Here is a 19,621-nt window from a genome sequence, read left to right as displayed (position 1 = left end):
GCTTATACTTTTACAGCTTTTCAGTAAATCAGCTTTTCGTTTTTTGGTAGCAAAGTTTCTGGTACTTTTTTCTGAGTTATCACAGCGCTACCAAATTGTTCTGTGGTGAATATTGCTGGTATCAGGGTCTTAAATCCTAATTACTGGAAAATAACTACGAAAGTTCATGAGTCTAGATTTTACCCCCTGGATTTTAACAAGCTCTGCCTGTTTCAGCTAAATAAATTGTAAAAATAAGTATGAATAATGTTCATTTTCGCTAAAATTTGTCTACGAAATCACTGAAAACTTTTTAAACATTAGTATTCTGTCCAATCAAGCCTTCAATGGTGAAAGGGAAATTTCTTTCAGAGAGCACTAGAAATAAATTTCAGAGAGCGCTAATAAATCAATTCTCGTTAACATAACTCTCCAAAAAATAACTCCATAATAAAATATCCTAAGATCAAGTAAGGCTTTAACCATGGAAGTCCACTTGATTACAGGTGTAGAGCGTAAATATTCGATCACCTCAATAATTTTTGTGAATGTATCTCTATAGATAGACGAACTCGAACGACGCCTGGCAAGCATTTCGAACGCCCTTGAGCGTCTGTGGTGTGCTACCAAAGATGTCATGAGCAACGGTGGATTTTGCGTCACTGCTGACAGAATTATCATGGGCGGCAACGGCTATTTTAACCCTAAAGTGAGAGACTACAAATTCTAGCGAAATTGAGCTTCATAACACTCTCTGCACTGACTTCGATATTTAATGACTCAGGCGATTGGTTGTGCACGAACGAATTTTAAGTTTAGTTTTTGATGCTGGATAATCGATGTAAATTAATATTTTTAATGAACATCGAGACTATCGGAGAACAACCAGAATGAAATGAATGTTATGATCAAGAATTTAAAATTAAGATAGACGAGTCACTTACAGCATGCAGTCATATGTACAGAATGTCGAATGATCATGTATTTCATAAAATTCGGCTTTTTCATACCATATTTCGTTTAACAAACGAGTTTCCTTTGGAAATTATTAGTGATTCCTTAGTACTTTTGATGCGCAAATGAATTTTACGCCAGATTTCTGTCACAAACTGCGGCAGTTTGTTAAAGCCTCCTTCTTTACATAGTTATCGATTCGATGAATTCGAATATTTTGAAGATTAGCGCGATGGATGTGATAATAAAACCAAATGAAACTCTCTCTCGTTGATATAAACCACTTAGGGCATGGCATGGTTGTGTATTATATTGGTTCCAGATGTGTTATTTCGTGGAAGTTTTGGTGGGCAACGCCTCGATTGTGGACTTCGGCGCCGGACTCGGCAAGTACGGCATGTGTTTCCTGCGTAAAAGTCAAGCTGAATATCGACTGGACGATAAACAACAAAAGGAATACATCGCTGACTTAAATAACGATCTTCACGACATTCAAAAGAAGCCTCAAATTGTGTTTTCATGGCATTGTCCGTATATATTAATTTTAAAGCTGTTTTAATGCAGATTATGTTAAAACCTTTCAATTTATTATTTCCAATTAGTATTAGGTGGTAGAAAAAAGAATCACATAATAAATAAGACTTTGAATTCTAGTGGCTGAGCTATTTTTCTCTAATGAAGGCTATGACGGGGGCTTCGCCATCGAGGAGGTGAGCGGCGGCTTCATCGCGCACGCCGACCTCAGCGAGGAGGGCCTCTGGCTCGGCAGGAAGTGGGACTGGGTGAGGAGCACCGAGGTTGGGGAGCACATCGATCCTAAACATGAAGGCCATTTCCTCGATAGCCTCGTGCGGCATGCCTGTGCAGGTAATACAATAGCCGCATGTGTCGGCTATTTTATTACAGGTTACGTCACAAATTAGTAATTTGTGACGTTTCCTCTTAATGAACAATAAAATACTTGCGTATGGGGGCTATTGTATTACCTGCACATGCATGCCGCACGAGGTTATCGAGGAAATGGCCTTCATGTTTAGGATCGATGTGCTCCCCAACCTCGATGCTCATCACCCAGTCCCACTTCCTGCCGAGCCAGAGGCCCTCCTCGCTGAGGTCGGCGTGCGCGATGAAGCCGCCGCTCACCTCCTCGATGGCGAAGCCCCCGTCATAGCCTTCATTAGAGAAAAATAGCTTTGACACTGGAATTCACAGTCTTATTTATGATGTGATTTTTTTTACCAGCTCATAATAATTGGAAGTAATAAATTTAAAGGTTTATCGTACGCTGCATTAAAAAAGCAAGAAAATTTATATATACGGACCATGCCATGAATATACAATTTGAGGCTTCTTTTGAATGTCATGAAGATCGTTCTTTATGTCGGCGATGTATTCCTTTTGTTGTTTATCGTCCAGTCGATATTCAGCTTGACTTTTACGCAGGAAACACATGCCGTACTGGCCGAGACCGGCACCGAAGTCCACAATCGAGGCGTTGCCCACCAAAACTCCCACGAAATAACACATCTAGAACGAATAAAATACACATTCAAAGCCTTAACTGGTTTCTCTCGATGCAAAAAAGGTTTGATTTTATTTTATTATCACATCCGTCGAGCTAATCTTTGAAATATTCAATTTCATCGAACCGACAACTATGTAAAGACGGAGCCTTTGACAAACTGCGGCGGTTTGCTTCAGAAATGTGGCGTAAAATTCATTTGTGCGTCAAAATAACTCGCCTACTCGCACGCTGCTCAGGCCGTCCCGGGCGATGGCCTGATGTGCTTTTATAAGCACATAAAAGCAACGACCGAGCCTTCCAGCAACGACCGAGCCTATGAGCCAGCGTATAGCGTATTCCAGCGTATAGCCCTCCAAACCCGACTCCAGGCGTCGCGGTTCGTTTCCGGCTACAGAGGCAAAGGGCCAGTCTGAGGTCAGATAGCAGTGGTAAAAATTCACTTGATTGGGCTCGGTATCAGCGGCATTTCCATTGGAGCTAATCGGATGACATTGAACGGACTAAGATTGCTAATGCGCATGTCTGTGAAGTGTTTCATATAAAGCATTGCAACAAATTGCCAATGAGGTCATTCAAGACTGAATTCATCTAAGTACTATATGGATGCACTCTGATATTATGAATAATGACGAATAGGAAATGTCGACCATATAATTCGAAAATAAACTTTCCGGATAATTTGAAGTTCTTACGCTTACCCTCCACCATACGGTGATTATACGCTGTTATCTATGTACGATCTTCCGTGTTATAGCGAATCACGAAAAAATTAAGATTTCCTTCTTTTTCTTAGGCTGCAGCTCAGGGACTGAGGACGGTCAGGGACTCAGGGAATAGAGCAAGTTTCTGCTATGTAAGAGTAGTTCCACCATAATTGGGTACGCGATAAGAAATTACCTCCTTGAGCACGATGTGTCATTAGAATTTTTCCCGTATCTCATGCAAGGCCTTGGTAGAATCAGAGAAATGACGGGATTCAGCATGAGAAAAATACTTTATTCTGTTCTGTCTTTAATTTACTCATTTTTCATTTCAATGTTCCTAGCTGCTTTATGTGCAAAACTATATTCGTTATCATAAAGGTGTCAATAATGGGTGTTAATTTAACATCGAACTTTTGCGATACAAGCTTTAGTCAATCAGATCGAATGCTCCCAGCAATCGAAAATTACTGACCTACAGATTCGCCGCAAAAATAATAGACCTTTCCGACTGAATCATACGTTTAATATTGGAAATCAAATTATATATGGGGATCAATAAAAAATATAGAAGTTAGCTAACATAGATTTTGTGTTCATCAATAACATGTTCCTTAAGAGTCCACGTAAGAAATTTAGAAAATATATATATATATATTAGTGTAGTTAGGCAGAAGTTCTTCATTTATACAGGTTTGATTGAAGACCAAAGCGTACTTTTTATTGACAATTTTCTTATTGTTTTTTTCCATTGAGCCGAACGAATTTTCTTGCAGGTGCTTGGAGATCAAAAAGCAGATTACCAAATGACATTTTACTGGAATGCGACGAATATATCAATCGAATATATCAATATTCATTATCAAGCAAGTGAACAGTTATTACAACGCTAAAAATTGAAATTTGGACATGACATAAGTTCATACAGAAAGTCCTTCATACTGGCCGATGTGACTTGATCGGCCAGTGACTCAAAACCTGACACAAAACCTGTACATCGGCCAGTGACTTGAGAACTGAACTCCAGACCTGCAAGCAAATTCTGGTAAACAACGGCTATGCGAATAAAACTATCGACAACGAAATCTTAAACTATCGAGCACGACAAAACCAAACGGAAAATGAACCAACATCAGACGAAAGTATTATAACAATTTATTAACAAAATCAGATGACTGAAGGCCACAAGACTGACGAAAGAGTCCTCAAATCAATCGTGCTGAATAACATCAGAAGCACGACCGCAGCCGACCGAATCAAACTCCTGATTTACTATAAAAATATGAAAATCAAGAATTTAATAATGAAAAATATTCCGTGCAAAAAGTCGGGCTCATTACAACAAACTAATGTTATTCACAAATATTCCTGCCACAAAGAAGGTTGTAGACTTCTCCAGAACGTAAATTACATTGGCTTGACCAGCACGACTTTGAGCCGCCGCCTAACATGCCACCTCCAGACCGGAGGACCGAAGAACCACATGAGAGACTCTCATAATGAGACACTCACTCGCGCGACGTTGGAGACCCACACCAGAATCATCATGAGATGCCCAGACGCCACAAGACTGGCGATAGCTGAGGCTCTCATCATCAAGCATGAGTCTCCAGCTATTAATTTGCAAACTACCGGATTTGTCAGGACGTTGAAACTGTTCTCGTAATTTAAGCTTTGATTCCAATCTGTATCCATAATACCTATGTTTGTACTAATGTCATTTCAAAATTTCAAATTCAGTTGTTGCGAAACTCTTCCTATGCTTGATAATGAATGAAGTTGCATTCGAAACGTCGTAAAATTATAATAAAATGTCCATTGGAAACCTGATATTGATTGAAGACCAGAGCGTGCTTTTTATTTACAATCTTCTTGTTCGTCTTTTCAATGAGTCGAACCAAATTTCTAGCTGGAGCCGGGAGATCGAAAAGCAGGTTTCCAAATGACATTTTAATAGATTGCGACGATTCGAAAATACAATTTTCATTATCAAGCTGGTGAAGGTTTTACAACATCTGAAATTGAATTTGAAATGACAGAAGTACATATCAAAGGTAAAGTGGATACAATACGAAATATTAGCTTAAAAATTACTCCGAAAATAATTTCAGCGTTCGGACGAATCCAGTAGTTTGGAGGTTGATAGCCGGAGACTCGCTCTTGATAATGAGGGCCTCAGCTATCGTCAATCTCGATGGGTCGGGGCACCGCATAACTATGCTGGTGCAGGCTTCCAATGTCGCTCGGGTGATGGTCTCATTGTGAGCCTCCCGCATGTGGTTCTTAGGTCCTCCAGATTGTAGGTGGCATGTGAGTCGTCGGCTCAAGGTCGTACTTGTAAGTCCAATGTAGTTCATGTTTGGAAGAAGTCTACAACCTTCTTTATTACATGAGAATTTATAAACCACATTAGTTTCTTGAAGCAGACCAGTTCTTTATTACATGAGAATTTATAAACCACATTAGTTTCTTGAAGCAGACCAGTTATTTTACAGGGATTATTATTCATTACAAGGTTTTTTATTTTCTTATTTTTGTAGTAGATTCGGGCATAGCCCGAAACGTTCTGTTTTATTTATCTAGGACTTTTATTCAGTAAAGTGTTTTATGCAACTTTTTTGATTTTAGCCTTTATTCTTAAACTGAGAAAAAAATAAATAAACAAGACGAAATAAAAAACTGAAAATCAAACCTGGTACGAGTTAGAGTTCAAATCAAAAAGCAGAAAATGTTCAACAGCTGAAGAAACAATCTCTCAGCTTTTAACGGTTTGTCTCCTGAAGATTTTTTTCAAATTCCTAATGATTTAATCAAATATTGAGTCCTGATTACAATTTTACAAATATTGATTCCTAAATATTGAGTCCTGACAAACTATAAACTCCAATAGCAATAAAAACAAAACCACAAGCCTAATTGCTGCTGGACTACCCGGCCAAAGGTGAAGCTGCTGTTATGGAAATGTGTTAGTTTAATTTACAGTTCATGTCAATTAATAGTTTGTTTTGAAAAGCAATCTTATTTAAGTTGCGATGCAAAGATTCCGATTAGACACGTCATTCGTAAAATCAGAATAGCATTTCTTCAAGGTAGAAACAAAAAAAAATTAAACGATTTTTTAGCAGGTAATTGCATCATTCAATCGATGAAACATGACAGTTCAATTCCACGAATTTTAATTCTAAACTTATGCCTTCAACTTCTCCCACTGCGCATGCTCCTTCACACACGACCCTGAAGTGATCAAACGCTTAGGCGCAAAGAACTTGTGCGGTCTGGATTTGATTTTCTTACTAAATGGCCAGAGGAACTAACTTGACCTCTCGTAATTAATTTGAAATATTTTCCTTCTCGTTGTCAGCATGTGAAGACCGAGAAACCCTGAGAATTAATCCACGATGATGTTTGTTCATTTGGGATAATGATCGAAAAATGCATCTGAACTGCTCGAGTGGTCACTGCTTTTGAAGTCATTTTTCCTTGCTTTCCATTGGCAAAACTTTGAATGGCTACGATGAATGATTGTTTGTAAAGCATTGCAAGTGAAAATCGTAATCGTCAAAGTACAATTATTTTTAAAACTATATATGTGGAACAATTATGAAACCACAACACATGCAGTAAATGACACTATAGCATTTTGATATTCTCGATACTATGAATTATGTCATACAAATACTGGATCAGAGTAAAGAAGAAGTTCGAATCACTCCAAAAAATATACCCAAAAATATATTTGTTTGCCAGTCAGAATAATTATTGTAGTAAATTTGAAAATAAAATGAGAAACTTTCGTTTCCATATCAGGGGCTCAAATACCTTCGAACACTCAAGATAATACAAAATAAAAATCAAGCAATTAATCAAAATTACTGTATTACTCTTCGAACTATTCACAAGGTTGTGTCTGGGGCGGATTATCTTTCATTATGAAACTGCCGCAAAAAATTCGCTCCAAATATCATACAAAACTTCACCTGTCGAAAATAATTCATCACGTTATAACTAGAAGAGTATGCGGGTTATAGGTATTTATAAATCTTTTTTATGATTATTTAATGTAAATTATAATTAATGAATGTTACACATTGAGGCATATAGCTACGTGATTGACTTTGAGATGTAGGGCGGATGAAAGATAACAGGCATTTATGAAAGATAATAGATTTGCGTGATATTTTTTGCGTAAAATGTTTTAACTTGTGACAGGAAGTCAAATGCAGACTGATGTCAGCGTACTCCGGAATAACTCACAGATACAATGCTGAATATTATTTGAAACAATGAAATGCAGGATTCTCCCTCACATCCACGATATTTCTAGGGAAACCCGTCTCTTCTAAATTTCGCTAATGACAAAACGTAAAATTGGTTATGTTATGTTCTAGCTCTTTCCTGCTGACCCTGACTAAAACAGAAGAGGCCGACAATATTTTCCGAGTTTTCCTGACTCTCAGCTTTTTCCCAGCGTACAAAATATTTCAGTTTAACTGTAAAATATTTTCTTTCAGCAGTAGGCTATCAAAAGTTGCCTGATATTTAAAAAAGTGCGAAAGAGGCTTATAGCTAAAATTATTTAATTGCTCTGGCCGTATATCCGGGTTTCCTTTACAGGAGATAATAATGACCTGTCAACTCGCACGCCCTGCGGCAGGAGCTACGAAACAAACAGGAAACATCCGAGACAAAATCTGGAAGGAAAACTTCGTGCAGTCGCTCAAAGATCGTGAATTTCTTACATCGATAGTACTTAAATCAATGCAAAAAGAGATATGAACTATGACCTTGTACTCTCATTAATATGGTCTTCTATAATACTGTAATATTACAATTGTCTCTACGGACTGCATAATATTGTTGCAACCTAAGCTTAAGTTTCAACGGAGATGGTAATGGGTTGATTCGTTTGAACGTTTTTGAAATAGATTATTGTGCCTTCATTTAATCAGTCCGCTCCAGTAATATCTTCGCGTCTATATGTATTTTTTATCTGGTGCTGTATAATCAATAAAAACGATATTGGGATGACCTTAAACGCAAATTTATGAATAACATTGCATATTTATTTAGTTTTTCACATGTATTCCATAATGATACGTCTGTTACACTGACTAATCTAATGAACTATGAATTGCATCTGAGTTCGGAATGTAACTTCAAAAGCATTCATACTGCACAACAATGAACAAGTTTACATGGAGTCGCAAACATATTTCAACCGTAGAGCTTATGATTAAAATATTTGGTGTTAAACCAAACGAATAAATAGTCGATGTTAAACGAGTACAATAACCAAGTAAATACATTTCAATAATTACAAAGATCCTCGCATCAAATTACAGGTAATTATCTACTGTAAAAACAATACCGAACACAAGAATTGAAATTAAAAAAGCAACTATAAAATATAATCTAACATATAATTGTGAAAGTTCGACTGTGTGTAACTTTGTTTGAAATCGGACAGAGTAAGTCATTAATGGTTATTTGAGTGCAGGTTCACAAATTCTTTCAAGTCGTAATATTTTACGTGGACTAAAATTTTACTATAAATGGTGGAACCAAACTGCAATACGAAATAGGAAGGAAGGATAGTGACTGTGAATTTTTCAAATTAAACTTCGACTTGAGTACGTTCCAAAAATATGGAATAAAAAGTTTATATTCCCTTCAAATTTAAAAAAGGGAGGTACAAGCTAAATGTGTGTTGGTAGAAAAAGGGTCTTTGTTTAATTAAAGTTCGTTTAGATAGAAAATTATTGAAAATATTTGTTGTTAACCAGCTTGACAGTTATTTCTTTGTGAAACTTTTTATGCTTGAAGCCTGTCACTGCATGGAACTAAATAGAAGCTGTTTGAGCACCAATCCATGAAACCATAATTTCCTGGGGTAATATATATTATATTAGTTGAAAATGAATAATTTTCCAATAATTGAATCGTGAGACATTAAACATGAAAGGAATAAATAGATTGAAATTTTTTATATGGAGATTCCTTAGGAAAGTGTGCCTTTTATTTGGAAATTAAAAGTTAAATTTTCCTTCAGATTTCAGAACATGACTGAACTTGGCCCTCCATACGAAATCGAGGTTTGAACGGTCATTTCCTTTTTTATAACACTGATCCGTTCAAAAATGCTTAAAAGGATTAGATTTGGTTCCTATGATCTGGCATTGTTATCGACTTTTGTAATGCTTATCTTTAAAATCTTCCATTTTGGAAACCGTAGATTAAATTGTATTAAGAATGTTTGCATGCAATTTTTGATGAATCCTCAATAAACAGAGTGCACATTAAATATTAACAGTTCAGCAGATGTTAACGACGTTTTCACAAAAATTGGTCGACCTCTTGAATAACTATCCACAGGCTCGCCCCAGAGGGCGAGGCTGTGGATGGTTCAGCCGAGGCTCGAAGATCGCGGCTGACGCTATTTATTCGTTGCAGAGCGCCATTATACGGGAGCGCAGCCATGGACCAAAAATTTAACTCATAAACAAGCCCTAGCGCCAACGCCTACTCTCATAATGCAATAACTATACTCAGCCTTACACCCAAGATCCCCACACATTGAGCAGGTTGGAGAGCATCCAGTCTGAAACGGCGTCCTTGCAGACATCCGGTCCTGCAAAGCTGCAGCGTCATCCGGCGCATAATAACAATAAATTTGTGAGTCGTCCCCGAACATATGCGGATTCAAACTATATGAATCAATTATGTGCAACATAATCGGGCCGAGGACTGATACCTATGGTACTCTGCAAGTGACCATGCAAGGATGGCATAGAGGAAAAGTTCCCGCGTCGAACGCATTGGAATTATTGCAGAGATAGGACTCGAGCCGCTGCAGCACTGGGCCTATACTTTCAAAAAAAGTTAAGAGATCGTAAGTTGCGTAAGTACTTACGTTCACTTAGCGGGTTTTGAAAGTATGAGCCCTGGCCTTTAGGCAGCGCGCGCACTGCAGCGATTACGTCGTCAGCTGTGACGCGAATGTATTCTTGGAGCACGCAGTCGAACGGGCACGGGCAAATGTTGCCAACGGAACATCGGCTTACAACGCTCGAACAGCAGAAATTTGGTTTTTAAAAACCACAAAGAATTTCCTCACGCTTTCGTCAACCGAAGCATCCATTTATTTGGCTTCAACTGTTGTACACAGTTCGCCCAACCGAATCTGGTTGACGTGATGAGTGCGGTTGAGACCAGTGGTTCCCGAACCTCGTGTAATAGAATTCCATTCGGAGGCCACGTACGGTCGCGGGCTACCACCATGCAGTACTCACTGAGTACAATCAACCAACACTTAATTTAAACAATTATGTATCTTCGATCCTAGTCAGAGAACTTCGGCTATTCGTGGCTGCTTAGTCATGACGGTATATTTAAATGCATGATCCTTTACAAAGGGTTTTTTGGAACCACGCAATAAAAAGCCTAATAAATGAGGTATTATGTATAAAATAAAAATCTAATATGAAGTAAATAATCAATAACGTGTGATATGGCAAACTGACCGGTGAGCTGGGCTCCTTAGAGTGCAGCAGGCATTATAATCTATGGCTTTAATCAACTGACACAGAAATCTAAGTAGTGAACCTCTTAGACTGGACTATGAGGTTGTTGGACAACGTACATTGAACAAGAAAATGGGAAATCTAGAAATCTAGTCAATACAAATTTCGGTTACACTACATTTTAGCCTTTAAAAGGGATTATCTATATTACGGAGACTGTGCAGGATGCCCCATTTAACAACCGAGCTGCGGCCACAGTAAAGACTCTTCAGAAGGGAACACTTTCCGTGGCAGGACCGAGGCTGTTCAATGCCTTGCCAAAGCAGCTGAGAGTGGGGATGATCCCCCCCCCCCCCCCCAAGCTCGCTCATATAAGGGCATATGCACGAGAGTTACGTACAACGTTACCTCTGTTCCCAGATGGTGGGACAACCTGCCTTACGAATGCAGGGGAACGGAGGACGACGATGGCAGCGCATTAGCGTGGCTTTGGACCGGGAACCGGCTTCGAAAGGATGACGTAACGGCACCGAATTGTGAAATGCATTGTGGGATAGCCGCCATATTTGTTGCATGGTTAAGCTTTCGCCTACGTTTTCTATCGACTGCGCTTGTCTCTTTGAAGTTTTTGCTTGAAGATGGGACGCCACTGCACCATTGTTGGATGAACCAGACGTTCTCGCGAATACTTTAACTGGAAACTGGACAATGGATTGCGTTTCTTCTGCTTACCAGCCGGGAAGGAAAGCCGAGGCAGCGAAGTTCTCGGCGTTACTACAAGAGACAAGAAGTCGAGAATGAATGGTGGCGATTCGTCGTGGAGCCATCACATTTGAAACTAAACAGAGAGTGTTCGTCTGCTCAAAACATTTTCTCTCTGGTATGCATTATCGTTTTTTAGTGGTACCTCTTTACTTTAGTCATATTTATTATAGCCACTGTGCTTCCATCTTTTCATGGGTATAATAGTTACAGATCAGGTTACATTGTCATGATCCAATATCCCCACCTTTGCAACAATGGCCCGTATGCTAAATAGGGCACTAGCACTACGAAGTAGCACTATGCACTACGAATTAAGTGTCCTGTTGGTATGCTAAATACGTCACAGACACTAAGCACTTCGAAGTAGCTCTACAATGTTTAGTGTCGCACTACTGATTCGTATGCAGAAAGACTTTGAAATGCTTCTTCGCTGTTGGAGTACTTTTTAGTGCCGCTCTACGCTATGAGTCTATTGAAGAATGGTAGTTAAGTGCTCAAATAATTACTTATTCCCTAAGTAATTGTCATTCTTTGCAGAAGATTGATGTAAAATGTCTAATTGTGATGGTAATGGTACTAGTGAAAATTGTGATGGTGAGCTGAAATTCGCAATGCGTCTGCGCACCTTTCCCATCATATATTCAAAGTCCACGCTTCCCAAAGACATCGAACAAAAGAGAGAAACATGGAAGTTTCTTGCAGAAGAATTCAAAATGACTCCAGAAAAAAAAAGAAAATTGAAAACATGGTATCAATAACAAGAAAAGTATTTTCTACTTCTACGCTGTTCATCTGTTTCGCCAAGGAAAATGTCAGCCATAAGAATAACATGTTCACTGAAGCGAACCCTTTTTTATATTCATGGCATGCTGTTCCTGAGGTTTACGATGTAAACAAGGTTAAATATACCGTAGTGTCGTCGTGAAGTGCGGTGTGTAGGACACTTTAGATTTTTGTAGTGCGCGTTATGCTTTTGACCCTATTTAGCATACCAACCGTAGTGTTCCATGCCGCACTATGGCTTGTAGTGCGTAGTGCTACTTCATAATGCTAGTGCCCTATTTAGCATGCCAACCGTAGTGTTCCATATGTCGCACGAGTAGGCACTACGGCTTGTAGTGCGTAGTGCTACTTCGTAGTGCTAGTGCCCTATTTAGCATACGGGCCAATGACAGTGTTGCTGCAATTGGCCGGTTTATGGGTGTTTTTCTCCGGCACATATCCATCCACAAATTGCTTGGAAGCTTCAATCGTCTTGGATGCCATGAATTCTAGCGAAGTGATTTTGGCCGACATCAAACGCCAAATAGTTCAGTAAATCACCGTGTGCAGCGGGAGGCAGGCTTGCAAAATCTGAACATGCACCACTGCTTTGCCGGCACTTCGCAGGATCAACATCGTTAAAGGTGCTTATACACGAGGCGAATAGTTGCGTTGACTGGTCGACGCAACTAAAATTTGTGAAGATATACGTCTTCAAAGGCAACTATCTGTTGCATTGCACCCAAAGCAACTCAAGTTGTTTCTTGACAGCCTGGTCTAGCACTGTAGTGTGCCCAGTAGCGGCTCGGCCTTCATATACTGAGCACAGCTCCATCGCGCTCTCTTGTCCACTGTAGCGCGCATAGCTGTCGAGCTCTCGCCTACCTCTACCGTGCACACACCTTAAGACCTGGTCACACTTGGGGGCGTCAAGCGCCTCACCACCCCTCTGTGAGGCGTCTACATGTGCTTCTTGTGGGCACAAAAGCGATTGACCAGCTAGTGATTCACAGTCGCTCTGCCTCGTGCAACACAAGCGCGCGCCGCACTCAGTTGTCAGTAGACGGCTATCTGTAGTCTAGCGAGGTTGTTTGTGTACGGTGGTCCTTCACTATGGCAACTAACGCCACACTTGTTTGGACTCACTCTCTAGTAGAGAGGCTAATTGATCTTTGTAGGGACCATGAATGCCTTTGGATAGTTCAATCAAAGTAGTATAAAAATTAATATGCAAAAGAACAAACTCTGGTGAAAATAGCTGAGGCTTTAAGAAACTTACGTGTGCAAGTCACCATTGACGAGGTTCGCAAGAAAATTCATACGTTGCATTCGCAATTCCATCGTGGAATGAAATTCATCGCAAGTGAATTTCATTGCATATGAATTTTCATCCTGCTTTTGGGTGAGTGACATTATTTTCGTTAGCAGACTGTCAAACAATTCCACTGGCAGTCTATTATAATTTTAAAAGTCTGATGCATTCGCAACTGACGATTCTTTGAAAATGTAATTGTGTGAGCTCCTTTTCTTCTTTGCAACCAATTTTTCACCCAAATACGGCGACTGCCTACATCTTTTCTTAGCAGCAGTACACCCGAGAACAATGGCCAAGAGCTCAAATTCGGTTACATCCATCCTCACGGACGTCTAACCGGCAACTAATCTTCGAAGCGCGCGGTCTCGAGCTCCCGCGTACAAAAATAAATAAGTGTGAACGGTTGTGGGCGGTGAGGCGCTGCGCCAAGCGCCTCACCGCCCATATCGTTTCTTCAAGTGTGAACAGGCCTTTACTCGACAACTCCCAACGTCGCACTGGCGCTGGCGCACTGTACTAAAAACACTCCTTGTGTATAGGCTCCTAGCCTACAAAACTAATCGACTCGACTAATCGACGCAACTATTCGCCTCGTCTATAAGCACCTTTAGGTGGAAACGCATCGGACGAGCCCGATTCCTAAACTTGACGTAAGTACGTAAACGTAAATCAGGTATAATTACAAGCAGGAATTTATGTAGATGTCAGTCTTCGGACGTCACAACGTAGCATCCATCCGTCGAACCACATCAGGTTCTTTAAATACCACAGCAGGTCCCAGATGGATTGTTAGTGATTATGCGTCTCTGTTAATTATGACAACAAAAGCTACTATCTAAGTCCATGAATTGATTACAAATCATATTGAGGATCTGCAACGCTTCCACTTGCTTGACTAGGTAGCCAGCATGCATCGCATCTCGGCAGTACAAGTCTTGGGAGGCGTAAGCTGTTGCAAACTTGTCATAATAATCGTCAAGTTGATCTATATATAAATTTCCTGGCTCAAATGAAGACTCTGAATGCTTAACAAATACATTTTTTGGAAGTGTTTTCATTTTACGAAAAAAAGTATTTATGTACACTTCGGCGTTTAGTCTTATTCCCTTAGTTACGTTGGCTGTTGGTGAACGAACCTCATCAGATAGACGATTGCGGAGCCGGAAAAGTTTTTCCGGTGGAAAGTTCAACTTACTGAGCAGACCATACGCTTAAATGTGGGTAGTCTTTGGGTCTATATTGTAGGTATACGGGATTATGCATGTCGACATTGGATCGTGATGGTAAAGCGTATCGCAATCGCGCAACGAAGCAAACGCCACAGGTTGTGTCGAATCCCAGAACCAAATCCCCGCATGTCCTTCAGGATCCGATAAAGATTTATGTTGACTACTGTGGGACTCCTTACTAACACTTGGCAGTTCTTCCATAAGAATTCTGAAACGATCTCGAAATGAAATGGACTTCGGCAGAAATGAAAATGCATTGCCACGTCTTGCAAAAACTGCTCCCCAGAAATCAGATTTATTTCTTCCAGCGTAAGGCGCATAAAATGTGGTGAGTTTTTCTCTAAGATTGAGCCATCCGAGATTCGAGAAATTGATCCATGGAATTCGAGATCGTTCTTCAACGGGAGCAGGCTCTTTTTCCTTGTAGGCATGGGGCTTTTGCATATTTTGAGAGAGGAATAAGACTCGTGTAGTATCCTTCATGTTCAACAACATGCGCAGAACGGCGGTGTGGATGTCCCATTGGTTATGCAAGAGAGTCAAGGGTGGCCGAAACTCTTTTCGATGGAACTCCACCAGCATCATCCACGTACCATATCCTGAAGAAAAAAATGCGTATAGTTCATAGTTGGCGTGGATTTCATGCATGATATGCTCGTAAAGGCATATTAAATATTTTTATACCCTGAATGTTATTCTTCGCACGGTATAATTATGACTATAACAGCATTTCAGCGAGTTATATAATGATAATTATATAATTACAACTTAGTCAGATATGATCATTAGATTTCCTCACCTATTATGATGAGGTCAGGCGGAGGCTCCTCGCCCAGGGCCCAGCTTAGAAGTTTCTTGTAGATGTCAGACTGGAGGATTTCTTCATCATTTATTTCGTCGAAGCTCGCGAAGCTTTAGATTGTTGAATACATTAAGGTAAGTATAAGTAATTAACATGATAAATACTGTCAAGATTTTTTTAAATGCACATATGACGCAGAGCTTCCTCTCCTCAAACGGTTCTGTTATTTGAAGTGCGATGCATCGCAGAGCATAGTCCCAAACATAATGAAATGGTTTTAATTAAGTGTAATTTTCAAATTCAATTATAGTCACATTGCGGCTAATAAATTCCAAAATACTTTTTCAATATCAAATTTCACAGAGAAAACCAAGAAGAGTCTTCTATCAAAATTTCCGTTCATTTAAAAAAATCTCTAGCATAAATCAGCATTTAGTCAGCATAGATATGTTGAAATCTTTATCAAATTCTTTCAACTGCTCCGCATTGTGGTAATACATATATTAGTGTAGCATAAGTATTACCAAGTCGTGAATTCTTAATAATATATATAAATTAATCCTCCGCAAAATTGGATAAAAATATTTGAAAATACTCATTTACTCTACAATTTATTTTATTCTCAGAATGAAGTGGAGCTAAGAAGAAAGCTGACAGCAGAATGCATGGTGAATGTAGGACGATAAGGAGAATGCATAGAGAACGCATGGCGTTCAAGCAGCATATAAAGAGAACCCTTGGCATTTAAGTAGGCCTCATGAAAAATGCAGAATGTATAATATAGGATAATTCTTGGACCTCTCCAGCTCAGGATAGTTCCTACTCCGCAATACTCACTGCATCCTGACTGTGAAGCCTGGCGCTGACCTCACAGTCGCTTCGACCTGCTGGCGATTGCGGCGCCTCAATGCCTGGACCAGCCAATCCCACAGGCTGTATTTTTGGCTCTGCAATAAAAAAATAAACTATACAAGGAATTTGTAGTACAATAGATATGATCAGCTGGAAACAGAGAAACTATTGATCACTTTACATTGTAGCTAAGGGAAATGTTTAATCACCTGAACGTAGGGACTTTACTTACGGTGCGTTCCTTGCCAGTGATTATAATTTCATAGTCAATTTCTTTCGTTTCAACGAGGAAAGCTTCGAACACTTGGTTTATTTTGGAGTCGCCGATGAACTCAATAAGAACGGACGCGTTCTTTTTGTGAACTGCATTCCTGAAGCATCGCAGTGTTTCTTTAGGGGAAAATTTATAATTCATTCTACAATTAAGGTACGGAAGCTTGCCATTATATTTCATCAAAATGTTCTTTCCCTGATTCAGTTGGTAAGTGAAGTGTTTTTGCTTCCATAGCATGCACAATTTAGCCATAGAAACTTCTTCGTACGATATGTTCACAACATCAGCTATTTCGGAGAAATGCAACAGTTTTCCGCACTCCATGCCCATGAGCGTGTCGTTAAACGGCGCACTTTCAAAAGCTCTAAATTTTTTCCTTATCGCCGAAGACAAATGCAGACTGATTTTCTCATAAGGTTCCCAGTCCCAGACGTCGTCATTCTTCAAATCATGTTTCAACCTAACAATAATTCGCTTAATGTCATGAGGAATATCGAGACTTGAATTGTCATCTCCATCCAATAAAGAGAACATAGATTTGCAATTTGAGCTATTCCCCCAGAGCTTTCGCCTCTCCAAAGCAGGCTTTGTGCCCGAGAAGTAAAAGTTTCTTTTGTGATCAAGTTGCGCGGCATACGAGATGTAAATCACCACAATCACTGACACGAGTATCAATGCACTTAGAGCTGCTGAAATTCCCCTTGCAATCCTCATGGCTGTAGCCTCGAACTCTCAAATGATCTTCATCAATGGCAAATACCTGTTCCGCAATGCGCAAGTTATGTGAGCGTACGAGGAAATTAGGGCGAAAAACGAGAATCCGACACACCTAAGAGGCGCGCGTCATCCATCACAACTTCCTTGTCTTATTTTCCTTCTCTAGGTAAATGAAGCAAACAATTGCATCAACTCAATTTAAACATCAAAATATATTAATCGACCTCACATATCATATCATAAGTTCCCGAGTTGAAGGCATTAAAATCCATTTATGAGATAGGACTCGAACCGCCGCTGCACTGTGCCTCGCCGGCCAAATGCATGATACGTCAAGTCGATGCAATAAATTGGCGTGGTCGACGCGGCCGGTTTAAACGCGGCCGACAGGTCGAGTAATGTCAGTGCCGCAATTTTGCTGCAGTCTACAGCTCGCAGAATATCTGAAAGCACCTTCTTCACAGTGGTTTCCGTCGAGTGAAGATATCGGTATGCAGAATGTAGGCAAGGCATGAGACCGGTGTCCTGAAGATGATTATTCAGCCGTCAAGTCACAACGCGTCCCAGGAGTTTCGTTAAAATCGGCAGGTTGAAGATGGGTCGATACGGTTTTCAATAGAGGCGTAATTTTTGTAAGCCGATTTGAAGTTCTCTGGAAAAACACCGTCGGTGAGGCAGTGGTTTAAAAGTTGGACCAGAAAAGGTATTAGGGTTACCCGGTTACGACATTCCCCATAAGTAAAGACGTCGGCAGCGGATCGCTGGCACACTGCTTGTTAGGTAGCGCACGTACGGCAGCGATGACATCGTTAGCTGTGACGCAAGTGAATTCTTGGAGCACGAAGTCAAACGTGACATGGTGCAAGTTTTGCCGACGGAACATCGGCTGACACGCTCGCTCAGTTGAAATTTTGTTTAAAAACCGCATGAAATTCTTCCACGCTTACGTCAACCAAAGCATCCATTTATTTTGCTTCAACTGTTGTAAACCGTTCGCCAAACGGAATCTGGTTGACGTGATGAGTGCGGTTGAGACCAGTGGTTCCCTAACCTCTTGTAATAGAATACCATTCTCCAAGCACGGTCGCGGGGTACCACCACGCTGTACTCACAGAGTACCATTAACCAACACTTGGTTAAAGCATACTTTAATTAAGGCATCATACTTTCTTCGATCCAAGTCATAGAACTTCTGCTATTCGTGGCCGCTTAGTCATGACGGTATATTTAAATGGATGATCCGTTACAAAGGATTTCTGGAAACCAAGCAATAAAAATACTAGTTAAAAATGTATCATGTATAAAATCAAAACTTAATATGGAGTAAATAATCAGTAACGTGAGACATTATTTGAATTTGGGAGGTATGAAAATTAAACTGACCGGTGAGCAGGGCTCCTTAGAGTAAAGCAGGAATTGTAATCTGTGGCTTTAATCACCTGACACAGAAATCTACGAAGTGAACTTCTTAGACTGGACTATTAGGTTGTTGGACAACGAACATTGAACATAGAAATGGAAAATCTAGTCAATGAAAATTCCTGCTACACTATATTTTAGCCTTTAATGGAGAGTATTTATGAGACGGAGACTGTGCAGAATGGCCCCTGTTAACAACCGAGCTGCGGCCAGAGTAAAGACTCTCCAGGAGGGAACACTTTCTGTGGCAGGACCGAGGCTGTTCAATGCCTTGCCAAACCAGCTTAGAGCGGGGATGATCCCGTGCGAAATTCAAGTGCAGATTTAATAAGTTTTTTTGGGCACGCGGATGACAATTTGACAAGTTTTAGGGCACAGGCTAACGATCGCGGATCGTTAGCCTGTGTTCCACTGCCCTCTGCCAGTAGCAAGCAACAGCATTTTTCATCAGCTCGCTCAAATAAGGGCATATGCACAAGAGTGACACATAACGTTGTAAGCGCAACGGTGACGTCCGAACGCTCTTAATTACTTCAGCGCCAGCCAGATATAATCGAACTTTAACCGTGCAGGGAAGTGAACTTGAGATTTTTAGCACTTTATTAATACGAAGGCACTGATGAGAACACAAAATAAGCTCAAAATAAACACAAGATAAACCTAAAGTGAACTCAGCGGATGGCTCGTATACTGAATGTATTGTTTGTGGTGGACTAATACGATTCTGCAAACAGCAATAATAAATAAACTTAACAAGATACGGCTATAATACTTAACTTTAATTATTCCAAACAATATAATTACAAT

The 19,621-nt window shown here is 40.0% G+C and overlaps 2 protein-coding genes across 2 annotated transcripts; both read right to left on the bottom strand.

The window, feature by feature from the left end:
- Positions 1 to 1,595: 1,595 nt before the first annotated feature.
- LOC108677723 lies at positions 1,596 to 2,460 on the bottom strand. The gene is made up of 3 exons (XM_047884624.1): positions 2,256 to 2,460; positions 1,920 to 2,105; positions 1,596 to 1,792 (listed from the first exon to the last, which is right to left on the bottom strand). Exons 1-3 carry the CDS (start codon positions 2,458 to 2,460, stop codon positions 1,596 to 1,598), a joined length of 588 nt encoding a protein of 195 aa, XP_047740580.1.
- Positions 2,461 to 14,198: 11,738 nt separating this feature from the next.
- LOC125179213 lies at positions 14,199 to 18,652 on the bottom strand. The gene is made up of 4 exons (XM_047884631.1): positions 16,637 to 18,652; positions 16,390 to 16,499; positions 15,550 to 15,662; positions 14,199 to 15,349 (listed from the first exon to the last, which is right to left on the bottom strand). The coding sequence occupies exons 1-4, from the start codon at positions 17,390 to 17,392 to the stop codon at positions 14,733 to 14,735; spliced, it is 1,596 nt and encodes a 531-aa protein (XP_047740587.1). The 5' UTR covers positions 17,393 to 18,652; the 3' UTR covers positions 14,199 to 14,732.
- Between the last annotated feature and the right edge of the window lie 969 nt (positions 18,653 to 19,621).

This window comes from Hyalella azteca, unplaced genomic scaffold, assembly GCF_000764305.2.
Source record: "Hyalella azteca isolate HAZT.00-mixed unplaced genomic scaffold, Hazt_2.0.2 contig15760, whole genome shotgun sequence".
Lineage (NCBI taxonomy): Eukaryota > Metazoa > Arthropoda > Malacostraca > Amphipoda > Hyalellidae > Hyalella > Hyalella azteca.
The sequence above is the reverse complement of the archived record's forward strand: the minus strand, read 5'-3'. Positions and strand labels throughout refer to the sequence as shown.